The 26,931-nt window shown below is 35.7% G+C and overlaps 1 protein-coding gene across 1 annotated transcript; it reads right to left on the bottom strand.

The window, feature by feature from the left end:
• LOC132557908 (all-trans-retinol 13,14-reductase-like) lies at positions 1–24,754 on the bottom strand. Its single transcript, XM_060222432.1, has 12 exons — positions 24,512–24,754; positions 14,881–15,063; positions 13,492–13,601; positions 11,004–11,135; positions 10,188–10,392; positions 9,689–9,886; positions 9,213–9,332; positions 8,660–8,780; positions 5,150–5,280; positions 4,679–4,845; positions 4,038–4,197; positions 1–2,344 (listed from the first exon to the last, which is right to left on the bottom strand). The coding sequence occupies exons 1-12, from the start codon at positions 24,726–24,728 to the stop codon at positions 2,193–2,195; spliced, it is 1,896 nt and encodes a 631-aa protein (XP_060078415.1). The 5' UTR covers positions 24,729–24,754; the 3' UTR covers positions 1–2,192.
• Positions 24,755–26,931: the final 2,177 nt, after the last annotated feature.

Genomic DNA, 26,931 nt, shown 5'->3' with positions numbered 1-26,931 from the left:
TGTATGAGTGATTCAGGCTCCATTCATTACTAATATCAAAGTCTTCTCCTTCCTCCAGGGAATCTTGATGTTGTCTGGAGGTATGACAGTACAACTAGCTTCCATTAGGACAGATAACATTGTTTGGTATTCTAGAACCACAAATATAACTACCTTTAGTCATTACAGATACAAAAATACATATTTCTTTTAATATCATAAGTTATAATTCTGTCTAAATACTCAGTAATTACATATTATATATACTTTTTTATATATTATATATACTTTTTTATATATTATATATACTTTTTTATATATGTGGTTTGTTTCAACTGAACAACACATTCCCTTTATCAGAATGACTTGTTCACACAAAACAACTAGAATATCCTGTTAAATGAAAAAAGTTTTACAATACTGAACAAAGTATTACATAAAACAACATTTAAACAAACACTTATTGTTATGGATTCTAAATAGGACAGTCAGGTGATGTAAAGACCTGAAGTATAAAGAATTAACAATTTGACAATTTGAGAAGATGAAGTATTGGCAGAACCAACACTCTTAAAGTCTAAGATTGTTGCAACATTTTTGGATTCAAACTTCTTTGATTTTAAACATATTTTGACTGAATTTCTCATGCAATAAATTTTACTATCAGTGGGTACAGAAAGCTTTCCTGATGATAATCATACATAGTTCATCTGCATAAAACATTTGGTTCTTTTTGTAATGGTATAATATATTAAATTTTCAATAAGATACCAATGAATGCTTATACTTCAACATAAAGACGATGAAAAGTGTGACGGGCAAGGGTAAAAAGATGAATAATTTGATATTATCACCATTTCTAATAGCGTAACAAACTATTGAAGTTGTTTAATGAAATCCATATTAAATGGACACTCCATTAATATGATGCAACATTTATATCTGTACACATTAACAAAAATGTGTTTTCACCAATGAGGAAGAATAACATATAGAGATGTGTATTGCAGCAGAAAAATATTCCATTTGAAAGAAGATTCAATATATAATTTTGGATAATAAAAAACGTAATTTCCAACGAACATTATATCACTTTAAACATGTTACCCTTTAACCGGTTTAATTTTAAACCAGCCTTGAAAAGCATATCACTATATAGCAACTATTCCAGGTTTGTATAAGGGGACATAACCAGGTATAGTCAAAAAAGTAGTGATGTAAAATACAAATTATTCTTTGTGAGTGTTTCATTTCCTTGCAACAAGTAATGCAGAGGTCACTAGTGTTCTGTTCCAACAGTTAGTAACAGTATGACACTTAAATAAAATGTCTTTATACAGTCATGGGTTAGCTAAATACATAATATATCCTTCCACATGTTATACATGTCCAATGATATACAGTAATAATGGAATACTATTACTGGGTATCATCCAGATTTTTATCTTACTTACATCAAATTGTTCACCTTACAATGATATAGCCACCACCTACACATTTGTTTCCTTGCTGTTAATCACACTTAGCTACTACTACAAAGGTTTCTTAATGGTTGGTAGACAAATCAGATACCATCAGCATTTCACATTAATGCCCAAAACTTCTGAACTGATCAAACAATGAAATTAGCAAAACATAATGTGATATTCAAAATCAAGCAAACAAAACTTTTTTTTTCTAATGCTGACATATTTTTTTTTACTATTATTTTACTCATACCACTATCAGACCAACCTACCTATTGATGAGACCAACCTACCTATTGATCAGACCAACCTACCTATTGATCAGACCAACCTACCTATTGATCAGACCAACCTACCTACTGTTGTTTTTTACAAACTCTACTAATATAGATCCCTTTAATATTCTTGTATTTATTTCACATCATCACATCATCAAAACATTTTCTAAAAGAACATTTACATTGTTTTTACCCAATGTCTGTGAAAAAAAAAATTCTTGTCCAGACCAATGACAATAATTTAAATCTGTTTCCATTTTACCAAAAGAATTAAATACAAGAATTTTTTTAATCTATAACATATAGTAATAAGCCAATTTGTTTTGCTGTGAAGGTTCTGGGCTGTTTTCATTCAGGTAACACTTGAATGTACCTTTAAATTTGTAGGTGAGAAAATTTCTTTTAGATATTTGGACCAGTCTAAACTTGTATATGTATGTTGGATTTTATCTCATCCTCTAGCATTGGCTTAAGATGTCTTCTTTTCTGCTTTAGCAGCTGCTTTGACATCCTTCACAACTTTTGCAAGGTCATTGTGGAGGTTACGGTGTAGAACGGAGGATGCACACAACATGCCACCAAACAAAGCACCACTGAAACCACACACCAAGATGTCCTGACCTAAAAGAAACAAAACATCTTAGGTTAAGATAAAATTGTTTAGAAATATTAATTGTACCCTACAATCTTTATATCAGATAGGAGTCTAAGAGGGTAAATCACCAGTACTACCTACCTGTCATGTAAAGCCCTGGTATGTCAGTAATAGGTAAATCACCAGTACTACCTACTGACAGGTACAGCCCTGGTATGTCAGTAATAGGTAAATCACCAGTACTACCTACCTGTCATGTAAAGCCCTGGTATGTCAGTAATAGGTAAATCACCAGTACTACCTACCTGTCATGTAAAGCCCTGGTATGTCAGTAATAGGTAAATCACCAGTACTACCTACTGACAGGTACAGCCGTGGTATGTCAGTAATAGGTAAATCACCAGTACTACCTACCTGTCATGTAAAGCCCTGGTATGTCAGTAATAGGTAAATCACCAGTACTACCTACTGACAAGTACAGCCCTGGTATGTCAGTAATAGGTAAATCACCAGTACTACCTACCTGTCATGTAAAGCCCTGGTATGTCAGTAATAGGTAAATCACCAGTACTACCTACTGACAAGTACAGCCCTGGTATGTCAGTAATAGGTAAATCACCAGTACTACCTACCTGTCATGTAAAGCCCTGGTATGTCAGTAATAGGTAAATCACCAGTACTACCTACTGACAAGTACAGCCCTGGTATGTCAGTAATAGGTAAATCACCAGTACTACCTACTGACAGGTACAGCCCTGGTATGTCAGTAATAGGTAAATCACCAGTACTACCTACTGACAAGTACAGCCCTGGTATGTCAGTAATAGGTAAATCACCAGTACTACCTACCTGTCATGTAAAGCCCTGGTATGTCAGTAATAGGTAAATCACCAGTACTGCCTACTGACAGTTACAGCCCTGGTATGTCAGTAATAGGTAAATCACCAGTACTACCTACCTGTCATGTAAAGCCCTGGTATGTCAGTAATAGGTAAATCACCAGTACTACCTACTGACAGTTACAGCCCTGGTATGTCAGTAATAGGTAAATCACCAGTACTACCTACTGACAGGTACAGCCCTGGTATGTCAGTAATAGGTAAATCACCAGTACTACCTACCTGTCATGTACAGCCCTGGTATGTCAGTAATAGGTAAATCACCAGTACTACCTACCTGTCATGTAAAGCCCTGGTATGTCAGTAATAGGTAAATCACCAGTACTACCTACTGACAGGTACAGCCCTGGTATGTCAGTAATAGGTAAATCACCAGTACTACCTACTGACAGGTACAGCCCTGGTATGTCAGTAATAGGTAAATCACCAGTACTACCTACCTGTCATGTAAAGCCCTGGTATGTAAGTAATAGGTAAATCACCAGTACTACCTACTGACAAGTACATCCCTGGTATGTCAGTAATAAGTAAATCACCAGTACTACCTACTGACAGGTACAGCCCTGGTATATCAGTAATAAGTAAATCACCAGTACTACCTACTGACAGGTACAGCCCTGGTATATCAGTAATAGATAAATCACCAGTACTACCTACCTGTCATGTAAAGCCCTGGTATGTCAGTAATAGGTAAATCACCAGTACTACCTAGTGACAGGTACAGCCCTGGTATGTCAGTAATAGGTGAATCACCAGTACTACCTACTGACAAGTACAGCCCTGGTATGTCAGTAATAGGTGAATCACCAGTACTACCTACCTGTCAAGTAAAGCCCTGGTATATCAGTCTTGGGACGGAGTTGAATGGCAGAACTTGGAAGGAATTTGTTAATGGTATGATCCAGTCCGTATATTTCTCCCTCTTCATATCCCATGTAGTATTTGCTACTGAGAGGGGAGCCAACCTCGAAGTAGTCATCCTGTAAACAAGCAACAGACAAAATATTATCATATTGTATGTGAACATTTTGGTAATATCCTTAGAAATTTAATTGCTAAATCTTGTTAGTGATAAAAGCGATCGATGCTTTATGTGAATTTATTGCAAAACTTCAGAAGGATGCTGGCACCAAACATTTGAAATCTTACTGAACTTGAACTAATTTGCTCATGGTGAGCTAAAAACACAGCAAGGAAGAGGTGCAGGCTATTATGTGTATGCTTTGTGGGTAATAATACAGTAAGCCAATATGTATAGACCATTAGCAGACTGATAACGCCACATCTAACATTGTCTTGAAGAGGGGGGATAGATGTACTTCAACATTACAACAAGAGGGAAGGAGCAAATTGTTATGTCAGCAAAAAATGAGATGTGTTGGTTGCAACTTAATGACCTTTCTGTCTTCCCCCCCCCTTGTTTTTTTATAACAAAATATGATTTAAACATGTTTAACTCACCCTTCCCTCTAGTTTTGGACAAATGGCAGTCAGCTGATTCCACATCTGTCTTCCCATGCGATTCTTCAGACCCTCATACTCCTCACTACGGTGCTTCAGCCTCTCATTCTGCCACCGTGCGAACCATTCAAATCTTCCTACTGTTATGATTAGGCAGGTACTTTTATCTGGAAAAAATTGCCTTCATCAGTCATTATTTACTAGGGTAGTGAAAGACAATCATTTTATACAAATTAATTAGAAATTCATTGAAACTTATTGACATTTCTCTTCTCCTTCTGATCACAGGGGACACTGAGGATGTTTACACTAGAACGTCCATTTTGTTCCTCAGATTTATTAATGCTAATTTAAAATGTTTAAACACTGCAAAAGGGTTCAGTTATGAATTATAAAGACAACCGATTGAGGGAATCCTTAACATGATATTACACTGATATGGTCTCCATAGACCCTTTTTGTTGTCCATACCTGGGAAACGTTGTGGCCAGGTAGGATCCTTGGCAGACGGGAAGGAGACAAACATCAACGGAACCTCGCTGTGGGCTGCATCTTCCACAGACATATCAAGCCATTCGTACATCGCCTTCTCCTGATCAGTCCTGTACAAAAGCAAGAATTTTTTTTCATTAAAAGTAATGAGATAAATGGTAACAATATTGTTTTATGGTTAACCTGTTAATATCATATCAGTGAATATAAATCCTTAACTTGATTGCATAATAATCTTTGCACTCTTAAACAATTCAACATTATACATCCACTCATAATATTTACCTTCTGAAATTGCTTAATGACACAATGGTCATTGTATTATTTGAGTAGGACATCCAGTAAAGAATCCAGTCCCTGTGCAGTATTATATCTATGTACGGTTTATAAGGACTGAAATGGTCCCTATATATTGTTGGTGTAAAGTATCCAATGAAGAACAGGCCCATATGTAACATATTATTTTGTGTAAGACATACAGTGAACAAACTAGCCCTGGTGTGATATACAGTGAAGTGTCTGGCCCTGGTGTGATATACAGTGAAGAACCTGGCCCTGGTGTGATATACAGTGAAGTGTCTGGCCCTGGTGTGATATACAGTGAAGCACCTGGCCCTGGTGTGATATACAGTGAAGTGTCTGGCCCTGGTGTGATATACAGTGAAGCACCAGCCCCTGGTGTGATATACAGTGAAGCACCTGGCCCTGGTGTGATATACAGTGAAGCACCTGGCCCTGGTGTGATATACAGTGAAGTGTCTGGCCCTGGTGTGATATACAGTGAAGCACCAGCCCCTGGTGTGATATACAGTGAAGTCTCTTGCCCAGGTGTGATATACAGTGAAGCACCTGGCCCTGGTGTGATATACAGTGAAGCACCTGGCCCTGGTGTGATATACAGTGAAGTGTCTGGCCCTGGTGTGATATACAGTGAAGTACCTGGCCCTGGTGTGATATACAGTGAAGTGTCTGGCCCTGGTGTGATATACAGTGAAGTGTCTGGCCCTGGTGTGATATATAGTGAAGTGTCTGGCCCTGGTGTGATATATAGTGAAGTGTCTGGCCCTGGTGTGATATACAGTGAAGAACCTGGCCCTGGTGTGATATACAGTGAAGTGTCTGGCCCTGGTGTGATATACAGTGAAGTGTCTGGCCCTGGTGTGATATACAGTGAAGTGTCTGGCCCTGGTGTGATATACAGTGAAGTGTCTGGCCCTGGTGTGATATACAGTGAAGTGTCTGGCCCTGGTGTGATATACAGTGAAGTGTCTGGCCCTGGTGTGATATACAGTGAAGTGTCTGGCCCTGTTGTGATATACAGTGAAGAGTCTGGCCGTGGTGTGATATTCTGTGAAGTTTCTGGCCCTGGTGTGATATACAGTGAAGTGTCTGGCCCTGGTGTGATATACAGTGAAGTGTCTGGCCCTGGTGTGATATACAGTGAAGTGTCTGGCCCTGGTGTGATATACAGTGAAGTACCTGGCCCTGGTGTGATATACAGTGAAGCACCTGGCCCTGGTGTGATATACAGTGAAGTGTCTGGCCCTGGTGTGATATACAGTGAAGTGTCTGGCCCTGGTGTGATATACAGTGAAGTGTCTGGCCCTGGTGTGATATACAGTGAAGTGTCTGGCCCTGGTGTGATATACAGTGAAGTGTCTGGCCCTGGTGTGATATACAGTGAAGTGTCTGGCACTGGTGTGATATACAGTGAAGTGTCTGGCCCTGGTGTGATATACAGTGAAGTGTCTGGCACTGGTGTGATATACAGTGAAGTGTCTGGCCCTGGTGTGATATACAGTGAAGTGTCTGGCCCTGGTGTGATATACAGTGAAGTGTCTGGCCCTGGTGTGATATACAGTGAAGTGTCTGGCTCTGGTGTGATATACAGTGAAGTGTCTGGCCCTGGTGTGATATACAGTGAAGTGTCTGGCCCTGGTGTGATATACAGTGAAGTGTCTGGCCCTGGTGTGATATACAGTGAAGTGTCTGGCCCTGGTGTGATATACAGTGAAGTGTCTGGCCCTGGTGTGATATACAGTGAAGCACCTGGCCCTGGTGTGATATACAGTGAAGTGTCTGGCCCTGGCCCTGTGATATACAGTGAAGTGGCCCTCTGGCACCTGGTCAGTGAAGCACCTGGTGGTGTGATATACAGTGAAGTACCTGGCCCTGGTGTGATATACAGTGAAGTGTCTGGCCCTGGTGTGATATACAGTGAAGTGTCTGGCCCTGGTGTGATATACAGTGAAGTGTCTGGCCCTGGTGTGATATACAGTGAAGTACCTGGCCCTGGTGTGATATACAGTGAAGTGTCTGGCCCTGGTGTGATATACCCTGGTGGTGTGATATACAGTGAAGTGTCTGGCCCTGTTGTGATATACAGTGAAGTGTCTGGCCCTGGTGTGATATACAGTGAAGTGTCTGGCCCTGGTGTGATATACAGTGAAGTGTCTGGCCCTGGTGTGATATACAGTGAAGTGTCTGGCCCTGGTGTGATATACAGTGAAGTGTCTGGCCCTGGTGTGATATACAGTGAAGCACCTGGCCCTGGTGTGATATACAGTGAAGTGTCTGGCCCTGGTGTGATATACAGTGAAGTGTCTGGCCCTGGTGTGATATACAGTGAAGCACCTGGCCCTGGTGTGATATACAGTGAAGTGTCTGGCCCTGGTGTGATATACAGTGAAGTGTCTGGCCCTGGTGTGATATACAGTGAAGTGTCTGGCCCTGGTGTGATATATAGTGAAGTGTCTGGCCCTGGTGTGATATATAGTGAAGTGTCTGGCCCTGGTGTGATATATAGTGAAGTGTCTGGCCCTGGTGTGATATACAGTGAAGTGTCTGGCCCTGGTGTGATATACAGTGAAGTGTCTGGCCCTGGTGTGATATACAGTGAAGTGTCTGGCCCTGGTGTGATATACAGTGAAGTGTCTGGCCCTGGTGTGATATACAGTGAAGTGTCTGGCACTGGTGTGATATACAGTGAAGTGTCTGGCACTGGTGTGATATACAGTGAAGTGTCTGGCACTGGTGTGATATACAGTGAAGTGTCTGGCCCTGGTGTGATATACAGTGAAGTGTCTGGCCCTGGTGTGATATACAGTGAAGTGTCTGGCCCTGGTGTGATATACAGTGAAGTGTCTGGCCCTGGTGTGATATACAGTGAAGTGTCTGGCGCTGGTGTGATATACAGTGAAGTGTCTGGCCCTGGTGTGATATACAGTGAAGTGTCTGGCCCTGGTGTACCTGGCCCTGGTGTGATATACAGTGAAGTGTCTGGCCCTGGTGTGATATACAGTGAAGTGTCTGGCCCTGGTGTGATATATAGTGAAGTGTCTGGCCCTGGTGTGATATACAGTGAAGTGTCTGGCCCTGGTGTGATATACAGTGAAGTGTCTGGCCCTGGTGTGATATACAGTGAAGCACCTGGCTTGTGTGTTATTTACAGAGAAGAATAGGTCCCTGTTCTTTGTCTTATTACTATACCTGTTGAAGCACCACATGTTGTGTCCCTCAATGCCAAGTTCCTGTTGTGATCCATCCATCCCGATAAATACAGACATGTAGGAGAGACTGTTTCCAACATTCTTAATTGCTGGATAGAGCTCTGATAATATAGAACATCAGATAAAGTAATCATCATAGAAATAGTTACCATGGAAAACACAGAGAATAATATTGAAAAAATTCATGAAGGTCTTTATCAACTAGGGCATATCTGTAAGACATAAATATTGGCTTTCCAGTCCAAATATGTGTGATTGTTCGATGAATTTTACAGAAATTGTTGAACGAGTCCTTCAAACTATGAACACCTTAATATGGTAAGCACAGAACTTGATGTTATATTTTGGAATAAATATAATCCAAATCTGTTGTGAGGTTCTCTGATATGACACCAATTTGAAATTGAACATGGCGGAGCAGGATAGAGGAAGTGAGGTATGGACATGATTAAGACTATTATCCCTCTCCCCTCCTATCCATCCCTAAATAAAATGACAGGTCATCAAAGTTACATTTTGTATGTCATGCTTACTTGACTTTTGTGCCACTTCCTGTGGTAGTAATTTGGTGAAAGTGTTGAATACTCCAGCATCAGAGATGACACGCTTGGCAAATATCTGGGTACTTCCGTCACCTGTCTTTACCTCCACACCTGTAGAACAATCAAATTTAGATGATGTAGATACTAACACCAATGGTACATTCAAGATTGTTAACCTTATTTAACTTGTCTTGGAACATCAGGCTAGCAGCATAAGTTGATATCAACCATTAGGACACTTACATAATACCTACATATGTTCACCTTTACATAGAATTCTTACATTAGGTCAACACTACAACATAGCATCAGCTACAGGTAGAGGTAATGTTCACTTTTCACATCTACTGTTAACCTTGTCTTCATGTGAAGATCATGCTGAGAATGCATCTGATCTGTAAATTTTACCTTCATTTTCAACTTGGCATATTTGAAAAATACAATAAAGACTAACTATCTAGGCTTACCAACTGCTCTGCCTTTGTCACTAAGGATGATTTTGTTGACACGCGCGTTGACAAGGACACGGCCACCACTTTTCTCTATGACAGGTATAGCATGAAGTGCGATCTCACTGGGTCCACCTCTGATATAGAAAGCTCCACCCATATAGTGGTTCAACAGAGTTGCCTGAAGTCCAAACGGGGACTTGGATGGGGCCACACCTGTAAAAGGAAAATCTCAAATATACAGAAAAAAATGTAGATGACTGACTATCAATATGCTAAAACTACATGTTATCAGTTCACAGAATTACTGCTTTGTTCTCTAACACAACATACTCATAAAGCTGATAATTATGGCTTTATTTTAAATCGTGACTATTAATTTCCAAAATATGCATATATAAAAGAAAACCATTTATTAGAATCTAACAAAGTAAGCATCTAAACTATCAACACTAGCGTGGTAATAGCTCACATGGTATAGATCCTGGCACATAACCATGACATAAAATCATCTCACCATAGTCGCCAAAGCTGTATGTTAACACTGCCTTCAGGTCATCATTATCTGTGAGAGAATCAAGGACCTCCTTTGTGGATTTGGACGTATACTTTGACCAAGGACGAAACACTAGGTCCATAATGCCAATGGATGACAATAGGGATGCAAGCCATTTTGGTAAAACCTTCAGCACATAAAATCCCATAAAATAGGACCTGGCATCCTGTGAAAATCAACTGATGAAAATCAGAAACACAGTATGCATAAATCTGCTGGATTTTTAATCAAGTACTGACTTCCATATCAAAAAATTTGATCTGCCGTATTTAGACTCACCTAAATTCCATAATAAAAAATATCAAAATTCTTTATGAATTTTATTAATTTTAAAGCCATATTAAAGGTAAATATGATATCTCTCACTCTGGATATTGAAATGTACAAACAGTCTCATTATAGAATGAAACCAGAATATCAAAGAAAAACTTAAAGTTGTCTGCCAGGTATCGCCTCACTCTTTCATACTGTGATCAGGAATTCAAACCCAACTTGCAGAGGTGTAATTCAAACACATTTACCACTGCATAATCTAACCAGCTTCTCTTTGTTAATTTTAGTAGAAATATTAAGAATATATGCTTGTTTCTTTTTGTAGAGAATCTGTATTGTCTTAGAAAGTAAAAATTTTCTTAGCAAGATCCTACATAACCTCACTACAGCATCCTATATAACTGATGTTTACCAATGTACAATGAGATGGACGGCCAGAAGAAATTGATGATAGAGTATAAATAATTCTGCCTAAATTTGAAGAGTGTACAAGCAGACATCTACCTTGAGTAAAACCATGAATTTTTCAATGGCTTCCTTTTCTTCAGGGAAGTTCTTGATGAGCTCTTCTGCGAAAGCCTTTCTGTTGTCCATTATTTTGAACTTCTTCACCTTATCAGAACCTCCGAGGCAAACCTAGTAAAATAAAATTTGTACTATCGTTGATGAGTTATAATTGATACCAAAAATAGGAAAGTGAATATCTACAAAAAAACTAGGAAATCAAAGTCGCATTGATCTCTCTACATAGGTCCTATATAATACTGCTATATCGTTGCTGATTTACTTCCACTTAATATAGGTTGTTAAGTGAAACAAACTGTTCATTAACTGTGCTATTAAGTGGTACCATGTGATTATAAGTGAAAGGACAGGTACCGACAAAAATTTATTAAAAGTTTTATATCTTAAATGTGATGGTATATCGCTTTCCATTACATCTAAAGTGTCTCAATGTATAACCCTAAACCATTGTTGGACTAAATGACAGTTGTTAGGTAAGTTATGTAAAACCAATAGAAGGACCCAAAGAAAATGGCACGAAAAACATACCAGGTATGTACTGATGTGGATTGAATCAATGCACAAATCATTATGCTGAGCAACAATCGCGACTCTTACTCATGGCTGATTTAATGTACCTTTTCAACATGACAGTATCAAGCAGCTGATTGACCACAACTACCTACAATCTCGTGTCCTTAAATATGACATGCCATGTTTATGACAGATCAAACTTGGAGACATATAATTCAAAGACACTTTTCAAGGGATGATGTTAATTTGAATACATCATTTCAGAAGCTGAAATTGCAGGACTTTTTATCTCTGCGCTAAACATTTAAATCTTCACAGCAATACAAAATACTCCTGGTTGGTGTTCTGGTAATTCACTTACAGTATATAAAAGCTATCAATTTAGACAAAACAATGATAATCAATATTAATACCATCCCATACTTTTATCTAATACTGGTTTATCTAATGATATACCAATTCAAGATTTCATAGAAAGTGATCAAAGATCAACTTATCAATATGAAGATTTGTAGTCAAAGTAAAAAAGGCACATACTGCATACATTTTTTTTTAAAAAATGGTCAATAATGATATGGAATTCTAAAGAGAAGCAGGGATATCTGGATTTCAAAGAGTCTGAAATCTGCATGGAATCTGCCAAAGAAAACTTGAGATATCGTGTGAAAACAGTTTTTCTATTTCACTAATATGCTAGTGACCTTGACCTTTAACCTCCAGACCTAAGCAAACCAAAGCAAGAACTTTTATTTCAGTGTAAGTCACCCACTTGCTAATAAGCTATGATATTTTTGGACCTGATGTCATGTCTTTGATATTTCTAGTCTTTGATATTTCTAATCTTTGATATTTCTAGTCTTTGATATTTCTAATCTTTGATATTTCTAGACTTTGATATTTCTAGTCTTTGATATTTCTAGACTTTGATATTTCTAGACTTTGATATTTCTAGTCTTTGATATTTCTATTTGATATTTCTAGTCTTTGATATTTCTAGACTTTGATATTTCTAGTCTTTGATATTTCTAGACTTTGATATTTCTAGTCTTTGATATTTCTAGACTTTGATATTTCTAGTCTTTGATATTTCTAGACTTTGATATTTCTAGTCTTTGATATTTCTAGACTTTGATATTTCTAGACTTTGATATTTCTAGTCTTTGATATTTCTAGACTTTGATATTTCTAGACTTTGATATTTCTAGTCTTTGATATTTCTAGTCTTTGATATTTCTAGACTTTGATATTTCTAGTCTTTGATATTTCTAGTCTTTGATATTTCTAGTCTTTGATATTTCTAGACTTTGATATTTCTAGACTTTGATATTTCTAGTCTTTGATATTTCTAGTCTTTGATATTTCTAGACTTTGATATTTCTAATCTTTGATATTTCTAGTCTTTGATATTTCTAGACTTTGATATTTCTAATCTTTGATATTTCTAGACTTTGATATTTCTAATCTTTGATATTTCTAGTCTTTGATATTTCTAGACTTTGATATTTCTAATCTTTGATATTTCTAGTCTTTGATATTTCTAGTCTTTGATATTTCTAGACTTTGATATTTCTAGTCTTTGATATTTCTAGACTTTGATATTTCTAGATATTTCTAGATATTTCTTTGATATTTCTAGTCTTTGATATTTCTAGATCTTTGATATTTCTAGTCTTTGATATTTCTGATTTTCTAGATATTTTCTGACTTTGATATTTCTAGACTTTGATATTTCTAGTCTTTGATATTTCTAGTCTTTGATATTTCTGTATAGTCCATACAATCAGAAATAAAATACCAAACAAAATCTTGGTTTCATGCACATGAAAGGTAGCTTACACCTTCTGCATTGTATGTTGTAAGTGTGGTTAAAAAAAATTCAACACTGCACGGAAAAATTCCAAGTTAAATAGAACCCAAGTCTGTTAAAAATGAAATTAACAGAAAATGGACTTACCACATCATAACATTCGGTCATCTTTGGATACTCAATTTTACCCCCTGTCACCATGTCGATCAGGGCTCTGTTATCAGCTCCTTCATACATCTTACCGATGTAATGAATACCTACCAAAGTCAAACAGAATGTTACAAGTTTGTTACATTAGATATTCACACAAAACTTTTGTAATAAGACCGTATCACACATATGTATAATTTATTTGTGGTCTGAACCTTTATTAGGTATATCTAACCTTTATCAGGTATATCTAACCTATATTAGGTATATCTAACCTTTATCAGGTATATCTAACCTTTATCAGGTATATCTAACCTCTATCAGGTATATCTAACCTTTATCAGGTATATCTGACCTTTATCAAGACCTTTATCAGGTATATCTGACCTTTATTAGGTATATCTGACCTTTATTAGTTATATCTAACCTTTATCAGGTATATCTAACCTTTATCAGGTATATCTGACCTTTATCAGGTATATCTGACCTTTATTAGGTATATCTGACCTTTATCAGGTATATCTGACCTTTATCAGGTATATCTAACCTTTATTAGGTATATCTAACCTTTATCAGGTATATCTAACCATTATCAGGTATATCTAACCTTTATCAGGTATATCTAACCTTTATCAGGTATATCTAACCTTTATATCTAACCTTTATTAGGTATATCTAACCTTTATTAGGTATATCTAACCTTTATCAGGTATATCTAACCTTTATCAGGTAAATCTAACCTTTATCAGGTATATCTAACCTTCATCAGGTATATCTGACCTTTATCAGGTATATCTGACCTTTATTAGGTATATCTAACCTTTATCAGGTATATCTAACCTTTATTAGGTATATCTAACCATTATCAGGTATATCTAACCTTTATCAGGTATATCTAACCTTTATTAGGTATATCTAACCTTTATTAAGTATACCTAAGTCTTTTGTACAAGAACTTATTTTACCACTTTCATAGAACTTTTGAAAAGATGATCCGAAGGAGATGTATCGTCTCAGACATAATGCTGCTGTAAAATAGTATTAATGCAAAATGAGGATAGAATATGATTAAAAATATGGAGTCCACAGATTACATAAAATATCTGTAAAGTAAAACAACAACTTTCAATAGATCTCCAGGGCTCTCACACCCCATTTTGGGACTGGGGCCCGGGGCCCGGGGCCCTTAGAATTGGGAAAAGTAGCAGCGTTTTCCTTAGAATTGGGAAAAATAGCAGCGTTTTCCTTAGAATTGGGAAAACTTGGGGTCTATATTGGGAAGAAAAATACTATTTTGCATTGGGAATGGGGCCGAATATTGGCCCCAAATTTGGCAGATCGAAAGCCCTGATCTCTGATTTGGTTGGATATTGTGACCTCACTTACCAGTATCAAACTCATAGCCTTTCTCATGGAATGTGTGACAGCATCCTCCAGCCTGATCATGCTGCTCCAGAACTAGAACGCAGTGACCTGACCGAGACAATATAGACGCAGCCCCCAAACCACCAATACCACTTCCGATGATAATGTCATCTATTTCTTCCGGGACCTTGGATATCTTGAACCCTTAAGAAGAATAGATCCAAAATGTAATTTATAACTCAAATTTAAAGTCTATAATATTTTTAATCTTATGTAGATGTTTTTTAGGTATATCCAGTCCATCTGAGCTGTTTTCCTCCATAAAACTGAAGAAAAAAAATCAAATTTGTCCTATTCTATAGTGGTAAATGACCTAACTAAATGTACATCATATCAGTCTGTGACCTGTAGCAAATAAGACATGTATCTAAACCCTTCAGTACAGACTTATGTCAGTTACTATATACATTTCAAACACTTGTATGTAACTTTTCCTCACTCAACTTATTCATTCTATTAGGGCAGGATTAACCATAGAAAGTAAGTTAGAGAGTATGCATTATTACATTTGGACTTACAAACCTATATGACAAAATTCTAAATAATTCATTGTAGTTCATCCATGTATGTTGAAAATGTGTGTGAAGATGATCATCAATGTGCATGTGTCACATTTAGCACAGAAATTTGATCAAATGGGAAGGAAATTTAAAGAGTTCAATATATATTTTGGGAATTTAGCAATTTTATGAAATAAATCCAATGAGGTATTGGGCCCATGTGTGACCCGTCAAAGCTCCCAGAAAAAGCCCCGATCTTGTTCAAGATTTCCACGTCATTCATGAAAGTTGGTTCAATATTAAGAACTCAACTGACTAACTATATATACTTTACATATATAGCTGGAAATTCATTAATTAGCAAATAAACAGGAATCTTTTTTTTTCATTCAGATTTATAACTGTTCATGCTATTCTTCATTCTCTAGGAATAGAATTAATGTCAGGCAATCTCTAGGAATGATATTAATGTCAGGCAATCTCTAGGAATGATATTAATGTCAGGCAATCTCTAGGAATGATATTAATGTCAGGCAATCTCTAGGAATGATATTAATGTCAGGCAATCTCTAGGAATGGAATTAATGTCAGGCAATCTCTAGGAATGATATTAATGTCAGGCAATCTCTAGGAATGATATTAATGTCAGGCAATCTCTAGGAATGATATTAATGTCAGGCAATCTCTAGGAATGATATTAATGTCAGGCAATATCTAGGAATGATATTAATGTCAGGCAATCTCTAGGAATGATATTAATGTTGGGCAATCTCTAGGAATGGAATTAATGTCGGGCAATCTCTAGGAATGATATTAATGTCAGGCAATCTCTCGGAATGGAATTAATGTCAGGCAATCTCTAGGAATGATATTAATGTCAGGCAATCTCTAGGAATGATATTAATGTCAGGCAATCTCTAGGAATGATATTAATGTCAGGCAATCTCTATGAATGATATTAATGTCAGGCAATCTCTATGAATGATATTAATGTCAGGCAATCTCTAGGAATGATATTAATGTCAGGCAATCTCTAGGAATGATATTAATGTCAGGCAATCTCTAGGAATGATATTAATGTCAGGCAATCTCTAGGAATGATATTAATGTCAGGCAATCTCTAGGAATGGAATTAATGTCAGGCAATCTCTAGGAATGATATTAATGTCAGGCAATCTCTAGGAATGGAATTAATGTCAGGCAATCTCTAGGAATGGAATTAATGTCAGGCAATCTCTAGGAATGATATTGATGTCAGGCAATCTCTAGGAATGATTTTAATGTCAGGCAATCTCTAGGAATGATTTTAATGTCAGGCAATCTCTAGGAATGATATTGATGTCAGGCAATGTCTAGGAATGATTTTAATGTCAGGCAATCTCTAGGAATGATAACTGTCAGACTTTCTCTAATCAAGATAACTGTCTGACTTTCTCTAGACATGATAACTGTCTGACTTTCTCTTATCATGATAACTGTCCGACTTTTTCTAGTCAAGACAAATGTCAGGCTTTCTATGCCAAGACAAATGTCATGTTTTCTCTGCCATGACAAATGTCAGGCTTTCTCTGCCAAGACAAATGTCAAGTTTTCTCTGCCATGACAAATGTCTGGTTTTCTGTCATGACAAATGTCAGGTTTTCTCTGAGATGACAAATGTCAGGTTTTCTTTGCCATGACAAATGTCAGGCTTTCTCTGCCAAGACAAATGTCAGGCTTTTCTCTGTCATGACAAATGTCAGGCTTTCTCTGCAATGACAAATGTCAGGCTTTTTCTGCCAAGACAAATGTCAGGCTTTTCTCTGTCATGACAAATGTCAGGCTTTCTCTGCCATGACAAATGTCAGGCTTTCTCTGCCAAGACAAATGTCAGGCTTTCTCTGTCATGACAAATGTCAGGCTTTCTCTGCCAAGACAAATGTCAGGCTTTCTCTGTCATGACAAATGTCAGGCTTTCTCTGTCATGACAAATGTCAGGCTTTCTCTGCCAAGACAAATGTCAGGCTTTCTCTGTCATGACAAATGTCAGACTTTTTCTGCCATGTACTCTTCATTTTTCCATTAATTTTAGATCAATGTGACACTATATCACTTAAATTGTAACGACTCTTTAAGGAAAGTAGCATTTGCAAGAAAATTTAACTCTTTATTCAATAAACACACATTTGTTTTGTTAAGGTATAAGGTGCACATACACTAGTGTATAGTATCCCACAACATTACAGCGGTATCTTGAGAAATTTTTGGAGAAAAAAAACTTAGCTAAGATCTAGCAAAAACAAAAACAGATGAATTATGATGGGTCAGACAACAAACAAATTTATGTAAGTGTAAAATTCTAGCACCTGTCAAAAACAGATGAATTATGATGGGTCAGACAACAAACAAATTTATGTAAGTGTAAAATTCTAGCACCTGTCAAAAACAGATGAATTATGATGGGCCAGACAACAAACAAATTTATGTAAGTGTAAAATTCTGGCTGTATCCCAGAACGCATACATTTTAAAAACATGTCTTGGGTGATATGTTTACACAGTGATTATAGTCTGTTTCCTTGTGTAGGTAGTTATATTTACCTGTACAAGTTACCTGTATTTACCTGTGAGTGTACAGGCATCCTGATTTTAGGGTGGGAAATTACAGATGAGGACATATAGTGTATAATAGACTTATTTAAAGTAAAAAAAAAGAAGAAATTACAATTGTATGGATTATATATATAAACTTTAAACAAATTATTTAAGAAATGTTCAATTTACAAGATGAAGGATATAAATTGTGTACAATTTTGTTTTAATATTTTTTAATTTATGCACAATTATGCATGCATTCAATTTCATTTATTCAAATCACAATAACTGCTTGATATGATTATTTTGATTATTTTCTTTAAAAAGTGTTTGTATAGTAAATTTTATATTCAAATGATGTTTGCTAAATAAATTAATTGATCTAAAACTGTTCACCTCTCAAAGATCAATTAAAAAACTGATGAACTCAGTTAATAGGACCAAAGCTACAGATGACATGACACTTTGAGGTGAGTATCCAAGCTATTCATGCAGTTTATCTATATAAGCTCCCACATTTTTCACATTGGTATAATTTACTTTGCTATCATTCAACAAATCTTCTAGTGTTTCAATTCCCAATCATGGCTAACGCTCAGTTAAATTTTAAGTTCATTAGAAATAGACTTGGGGGTAACAACTTATCATATAATGGTTACTTGTACAGAATTAGATCATCTCGAGGAGAAAGGTAAATACTGATGTAAAAGTTGTTTTGTAAAAAGAAATATTTTGTTAATTCTATCCTTGAAACAAAAACTCATAAATTGTATCAATGGACTTTTTTGCTCTTATGTATGCAATAAGGAAGAAATAATTAGAGATAAAAAGTAAATTGATGAATAAATAAATAAATGAAAATAATAAATCATATTTTTTATACATCATACTCTTGAAGTCACAGTAAGTGTTGCTTTGAAACACTGATAGATTTTTTTTTTCTACATATAAATCTCAAGTGTTGCAAACTATACATTTATGTGAACCAGACATTAATATCTTCTTTTTCTCTTTCAGAACTTACTGGAGATGCACCATTACCAACTGCCTTGCTACAATCAACACCCGCAACAACATCATAATAGGAGTTGGACGGCAACCACACAATCACCCGGGAGACCATGCAAGCATCGTAGCCAAGGAGATCATGAACTGCATCACTGACCGCTGCCAGAAAGAAATCAGACCAATCCCTACCATCTACAGTGAGGAACTCTGCAAACTGCGTGACAACGAATGGGATGAAGAGACAAGAACTGTTGAAGCCTGGCACGGGAAGCTGAAGAAGATTGTGCAACACGCCCATCCAAACATCTTCGAGATCATCCAGACATTCAAAGACATTCAGGCTACCAACGAAATTGCAAGACTCCAACGACGCGCCGGTGGAACCAGACGACCCCGACCCAAGAGGTACAGAAACATTGACACCCGCCTTGCCCTGCTGAAACAGAGACTGGAGAGCAACACCATAGACATCATTGCGTACGCTGATGCAGCATCTGAGCTTCTTCACTTGGGTTGAAATGTCTTGCCTAGACTTGCTCTGAGCAAAACGAATGACTTTGTACGTTGTGTCATTGTTGCAGATATTTATGTCAGTGCTATATATTCATCATTGAATTAGTGTTATCACTTATCAGTCTTTAGTGTCTCGTATATGCCGTTAGTGCTGTAACATCAATCAGTTTCTAATAGTGTGACATATAAGTGCAGTGTATTTATTAGTATTCATAGTCATGTTGCATATATTTGTCATTTCCTGGTGCTGTATATTTATAAGTTTTTGTAGTAGTGCTGCATATATTTATCATTTCCTAGTGCTGTATATATGTCTTTAGTTATGTGCTGATATGTTGTACATTGATCTTTCTTTAGATCAAAATATTGTACCTTATAGATTTGATTTGAATTTAAAGTTAATTGTAATATTATGATAGAATATATTCATACATGTTGAACTTGATATTTTAGTTGAAGTTACATGTTATTTAAAGGTAATTGTGCTATTATGATAGAATATATTCATAAATATTGGCATCTTTGTGTTCTTTCTTTATATTAAATGTATTTTAAATTTAATCAATTGTAATATTATCATAAGAAAAGTTAATAAATATTGAACTTCATATTGATATCTTAGTTTTCTTTCTGCAAGTTATCACAGGTTAATACAGGTAACACAGGTAGATCCACAGGTAAAATATCTCAGGTAAATATAATACATGTATGATATAGACTATAATTACCCTCCCTTTGATGTTTCTACCTATTGTTCTAGACATGTATGCGTCCAGGGAACACACCAAAATTCTAGCACCTGTCAAAAACAGATGAATTATGATGGGTCAGACAAAATTATGATGGGTCAGACAACAAACAAATTTATGTAAGTGTAAAATTCTAGCACCTGTCAAAAACAGATGAATTATGATGGGTCAGACAACAAACAAATTTATGTAAGTGTAAAATTCTAGCACCTGTCAAAAACAGATGAATTATGATGGGTCATACAACAAACAAATTTATGTAAGTGTAAAATTCTAGCACCTGTCAAAAACAGATGAATTATGATGGGCCAGACAACAAACAAATTTATGTAAGTGTAAAATGTTTGATGAATTCATGTACATTACTAACCAATCTAAAGATATGGAGCGGAAACAAAGCTGTACGTTTTTAAGCAAAGTTGAATATATGTGGAACCAATAAACAATGTACATAGTATTGAACATTTTGATCCAACAATGTATAAGAGTGTAAAGTTTAATTGTTTGAGCTTTCAAAGTTTCCAGACAAAGCTAATGGGCTTTTAATCATAACTTCAATATATGTGTGCACATAGACTGATGATGACCTACTTTAAGAGATATCTTGTCACTTTAAATACACTTCAAATTCTAATCACAGACTGCATGTATATACTTGATATTTACTCCAAAATAAAAAATATTGTTAATAAATCTAAAAATAAAAGAATATATATGAAAAATTACATAATTTATGAACAGGTCATGGTTGACAGAGATAATGAGATTTAAAATCACGCCATTAATTCTGAGATCCTATCAAACATGTTCTATTGCATTAAAGGTGGAAAGTTTAAATGTAAAGCTAAATCACTCTAACTCATCATGTACAGGCAAAGCATATCTTTATATAGGCAAAGCATATCTTTATATATATATAGCTATTTGTGGATCAGTAGTTTCTCAAGGACCCAATAAACCCTCATCCAAAGTACATTCAAAGTTAAGTGAAGTGTGAAATGGAATTTTACTGATGTTTTCATCAAACATTTTCACATGAGCCTCTATTCAAATTCAACAAAAATGACTGTAAATAGATCTCGCTGCGTTGTTCGGGGTATGTGTGAATATTAAAAAATGTTTCCTTGTCAAAAATATGATCGGTTGAGATTTCTCTCTAAATCTGTTTATATACCATGTTGTTCCAGTCACCGAGTCCATATCAAGTGTGCACTATAAATGATTAAGCATGACTGTCTAACATTACTAACAACATTATCCAGTACCAAAATGGGTTGAATTTTTCATTAAACAAGCTGACTTTTAATCAACAATTTTCCAATTAATTCAAAAGGCACAGGTGGTATACTTTTATATTTATATATACATGGTTTCATTGAAATTGTCTGCTAATCACAATTGATGTGTAGACACTGTCTAGAAGCTGACACGGATGAATGCCCCGTCTATTACCTACAATGTAAAGGATGTACACATGTACATACACGTACCACTGTATTAATAGTGAAAATAACCAGGACCAACTAGGGGCCAAGATAAACCTACATGTGAATGTAACATCTTAAAACAGAAATGTATGTTTCATGACTAATGTTTATCTTTACAAAGACTTTAAAATATACTGCAAGTTTTTTTTCACCTTCTGAAAGGCAAAAAGGCTGTAATTGTGCATATAAAACCTGAATCTTAGATACTGTACATTTGTTGCACACTGTTTTATGATATCATATAAACTATGATGTCATCTTGTATATTGTATGTTTTCAATTTTCAAAGCTGAAGTTGTGTTACATTTGTTGTTTGAATGATGGGGTTTTAATAGACTATATGTTATTGTTATTTATAATCTCCTAGGTCACTGGAGTTAAATTGTAATTTCCTGTCAACTCTATGAAAACATAGGAAGTATTCACTGGAAAAAGTAGTTGAAATTTCAGAGAATGTCTAATATCCTATATGTGTAATTGTTATTCTAAAAGGAAATTGTGACTAAATACTTGAAATGGTGTGTTCTCCTGATTTTGTGCAATATATATGTATAAATAAGATAATTACTGTGTGTCTATGACAGTGTTGTCTGACTTTTTATATATACTCATGAACTGGGAGGTAATTATTATGAATCATTCTATTTGTCTGTAGTGTTACATTCCCTCAAGAGAAAGATTAAATTGTAACAGTTAAATTTTCTACAGCTTTAAAAAGTTACATGAACCTCTTCCCTCCCCTCATGATAATATATTTTTTCTTTACGATCAATTCCATTATCTCCCACCAATCAAACAATGGGATTATACTTCACTGTGTAAAATGTTAAACCTATTTTACTGTCTGTATGAACTACTGTATTTTAACTTATGTTGAACTTGTTAACCCCTTTGCATTAACTAAAATGAGATTCCCTTTAATACCAATTAATGCCAATACATTCCCCACCCAATTTCCCAGAACCTTTAAGGATAAAGGATGAATGATACAGTATAGTAAGTGTATTTTCCAGCTTTCATTTTGTAGAATTTTAAGTCATCACTGTTCCAGTTACTGAAATGTACTTTGTTGGCAAATAAAATGTTACAAAGAGAAAAGTGTTAAATTTGGTCAATCTAAAAGCAATTTCTCCCATTACACAGACAAATATGCATATAAAGTTACAAAATAACGATAGTCATATGATAGCATGTGCAAAGGCCAAACTTAATATATAGAGATAACATCAAGGCAACTGACGTAGAAAATTGTGATTACGAGATGCAGGACATTTTCTGCAAATCTTAACAGTGAACAACAAGTACACTGTTTATATTATTTGATAAATGAAAAATGAATCTGCATGATCATTTTAGTTAATTAGCATTCCCAATTCATGTAAATTTTATAGTACTAAATTTTGCTCTCATATACAATTATCAACTCACAGGAAAATAAAGTAAATTAGTTATGTAGTCCCTATTTGAAGTGTTAAACCATGTCACAAATCTCTGAAAAATGTGGGGTATTTAGGGATTTAGGGGATATATACCTGCTTTATTTTCATTTCATACAAAAGTGCAAAGCAAAATATGCATACACTCCAATATTTCTCAATAAATTACAGGCTTTTTACAAGGGCTCTGTGGGGCTGTATTTGAGCTCCATTCCCAATTGAATTTATTTCACTTTATGGCCCAATTCCCTTAATATATAGTTGAATCCTACCCAACTGATAATTTATTCCCGAAATGAGACAAAAAAGCCCATTCACAAATGAGCAGAGAAAGACCTCAAGTTCAGACATATACCAAAACGTTTAACTTTCTCGATAGTGTTTCAATTTGATAACCACTTTGCTGTGATGATTAGTATAACTGAGAAAAAATTCACATTTATCTAGTGTTGTATATGATCTAAAGTTATGTTTGCATGCCTGTGTTCTTCTGATTTATAAATCTTTGTTTGTTGAAATATAAGTTCTTCCGAGTTTATGTTCATCGCTGCCATACACTTAATGTAAAATGATGAAGTTTCTCATATCTTAAAACACATGTCAATATTTAAGAAAAACTTTTCATGAATTTCCATATGAATTAGTCGTTTAATATCTTACTTGGTACACAAGAAATTATTTATTTGGAGAATTTTATTTTTAAAAAAAAGGTGAACTTTCACTTCAAATTCATCTTATTCTTCCTTCTGATAAATAAGTTTCAAAATGTCTTATTATGGCATTTAGTTTCATAACTAAAATCCAGTTAGCAGGAAACATATTCATGCTCTCTTTTAATTTCATTCACGTCTTCTGTTTCAGCACTTGCAAAATGGTTTATACAGCAAGAGTGTCATTGTGAGTGTACAGTGTACAGTAACGGAATTAGCAATATTCATTAATGAAAACACACATTAAAAAACCTAAATAAATGCATAAATCAAACAATTTTCGAAAAGACTTATATTGGAAGTACCGAAACAACCTGGTACCGAAACGATTGCCCCCTGTACACCGGTGAACCTTATGAGTGTCCTCGGAGGAACGAGTGTCCTGGGACAATTTTAGCACCCAACACTTCATTTATGAAGATTTTAATAATTCCTTTATTGAGTAATAAACGTTATACCTGTGTCTAACAACATGCAAAAAGTTGACGCGGTACCAATGTTAGCGTAGACCGGTATTTTTAATGAACTATTTGCAAAGTTGCAAAGGAAGAAAGTCTGCAAAAGCAGTGACTTAAACATATGTATGGTTTATAAAGATATATACACCAGTACTTACTCTGTTTGATCACTCTGTCGCGCACCTGCTTATCAGTCACAAGGTCTCCAACCGGTTTTATGTGTGACACTGAGAACGGATTCTTTCCTGGCCTTGGACCCGACATCAAAACTGACAGTGCATAAATAAAAACATACAGCAGAAACAAAACCAGTAAAAGCCATGGACGACTGAGGAAATACTCAAAAAGATCGTACATGCCCATATCAAGCCCCATGTTTTTGACCACCGTTGTCGCTGTGGGCCGCTTTTGATATGGATGACGGCGACGGGGCAACTCTTACCGGAAGTGACTTAGTAATAACAATTTGTCCGGGTCCTGGACCGGAAAAAAGTGTGTGTTTACTGGAACTGGGATTAGTAATATTTTAGAAGTGGTCTTTGTAGCTATGTAAAGAGGCGAGAAACCAAACATGGACATCGTAATAAAGCAAGATCGTAAGATAATGATTTTGCGATCACTAGATAATATATTTTCGCAATCAGGATTGAAAAAACAGTATATTTCTATTCATTCAAACATATTTTATTGATAAAAATATACCCCAAAGCAGGGACGTATAATACAGTCTAATATACGTCCCTGCCCAAAGGGATTGGTCACAAGTTCTAACAACTTACTAGGCCATCTCCCAACATTACAATACACAACAATTGATCATATTACGTGACGACAATACTTAAATATTTAATATTCACAGAGGGAAAGCAGAAGGTGAGGAAATGGGAAAAGATAGAATAAGAATATGAAAGGGAGGTTCTGGTTGCCTTGGTTGTCTGTTCATTACGTTCAAACCTTTTTGTTGCTTTTGTAAAAGAAAGCACGGCCAGTATAGTATTGACATTGGTTTGGAGTGGAAGCACATGGTCTCACCACAGAAGAATATTGACATCGGGGATTGGCTGGATACCATTTTCCGCTAGAGAATTTCAAATACCTATTCGTAGATTTACAAATGCCGGACAAGTACAAAAATAATGATACGCGTCCTCATTATTATAATCACAATGGCATGTAGGCGATGGACATATACCCACACGGAATAAATCACTCTACAGACTGCTACACCTGTCTATAATTCGTGCTAACAATACTGATAGATACCGTTATCAATATTCATGTAATTTGGTAGGACGGGTGGTTTTTATACGAAATGCTGATGAAGAAATTATGTTTTTGCAGAATTATCAAATCTATTTCACAAGATAATTGTTGAGGGGATAAATGATTTTTAAATGCATTTAATCAACATCTTGGAAGTTGGTATTTTTCAGGGTTACGGGTATCACGATAAAGATCACCTCTATTACATTGAAACAAACAAGATTTCAGGGTACGTGTCTATTATGGATCTTATGGAAAGTAGAGAGCCTGAATTTCTCACGTCTAGATTTTAAGTATAGCCATCCAGTTTCAAGATATAATGCCTCACAGGAGACTACAGATGGTAGTCCAGGCACAAGGCTGGCGGCTTCTAATTGGTTTCTTTTCAAGGCATTGGACAGTTCATCAGAACAACCATCTCAGACGCAGGAGGCATATTCAAGAGTCTAATAAAAGACGTGTTTATTGTATCAATAGTCTCCTTACTAACTTTATATTTCAATGGTTTTAAAGCAGTTATCTTATATGGGTCTGTTGTGATAATATTTTGAACGTGGTCATGCCAATTACGATTACTACTGAGGAACACACCAAGATAGCAATGTGAGTCAGTGAAAGTAAGCCGTTCTTTATTACGGGTAAGATTTGGTTTTACGTCACAGGGTCTGGAAGAAAACAGCATAGGCTTGAATTAGCCACTGATTAGACCAATCTAATTAGACGTTGGATGTCGTGACTTAAGTTCTGTTCAATAACATTTAAGTCTGCTAAAGACTCTTGAAGAGACGAGTCATATGCAGGGAGTCTAATAACAGTTTTCATAGGGTCAACAAGGTCATTAATATATAATAAAAAACAAAAGGGGACCGAGAATTGATTCTTGAGACACAACCACAGTATTCCAGAAGTAACAGGTTGTTGACTGTTAGTGAGATAACTAGATTACCAGAATGGTAAGTTTACCTCAATAACAAACTGATACCATATTTACGGAATTTGAATACTAATCCTTTATGCCAAACTTTATCAAATGCCTTGGAATGGTCACAAAACAACACACGAATACTATTTCCTGTCAAAATCCAGAAACAGTGTTATGGAAATGCTCGATCAGCTGGAACAGTGTCGAACGACCTCGAAGAAATCCAGATTGATATTTATAAAAATCATCATTGTCACTTACATAATTTTATATATGTTTAAAAAAACACATTTCCATTATTTTGGAAACACAATTTAATAATGATATTGGTAATTAATTTAACAGAAGATGAGGACCACCTTTCTTAAATTAAGGTAAAACGCGAGCTTCCTT

Source organism: Ylistrum balloti, unplaced genomic scaffold (assembly GCF_031769215.1).
Source record: "Ylistrum balloti isolate Yb309-2 unplaced genomic scaffold, AGI_CSIRO_Ybal_v1 Utg370738, whole genome shotgun sequence".
Lineage (NCBI taxonomy): Eukaryota > Metazoa > Mollusca > Bivalvia > Pectinida > Pectinidae > Ylistrum > Ylistrum balloti.
Note: the sequence above shows the minus strand (reverse complement) of the source record. Positions and strands in the feature narration are given on the sequence as shown.

Excerpts from the sequence above, each read along its gene's own strand:
- LOC132557908 (XM_060222432.1), bottom strand. The coding sequence starts at position 24,728 with ATGGGGCTTGATATGGGCATGTACGATCTTTTTGAGTATTTCCTCAGT. Across the intron at positions 15,064-24,511 it reads CGACAGAGTGATCAAACAGA|GGTTCAAGATATCCAAGGTC; the intron begins GTAAGTACTGGT and ends ATTCTTCTTAAG. Across the intron at positions 11,136-13,491 it reads TGACCGAATGTTATGATGTG|GTTTGCCTCGGAGGTTCTGA; the intron begins GTAAGTCCATTT and ends TTATTTTACTAG.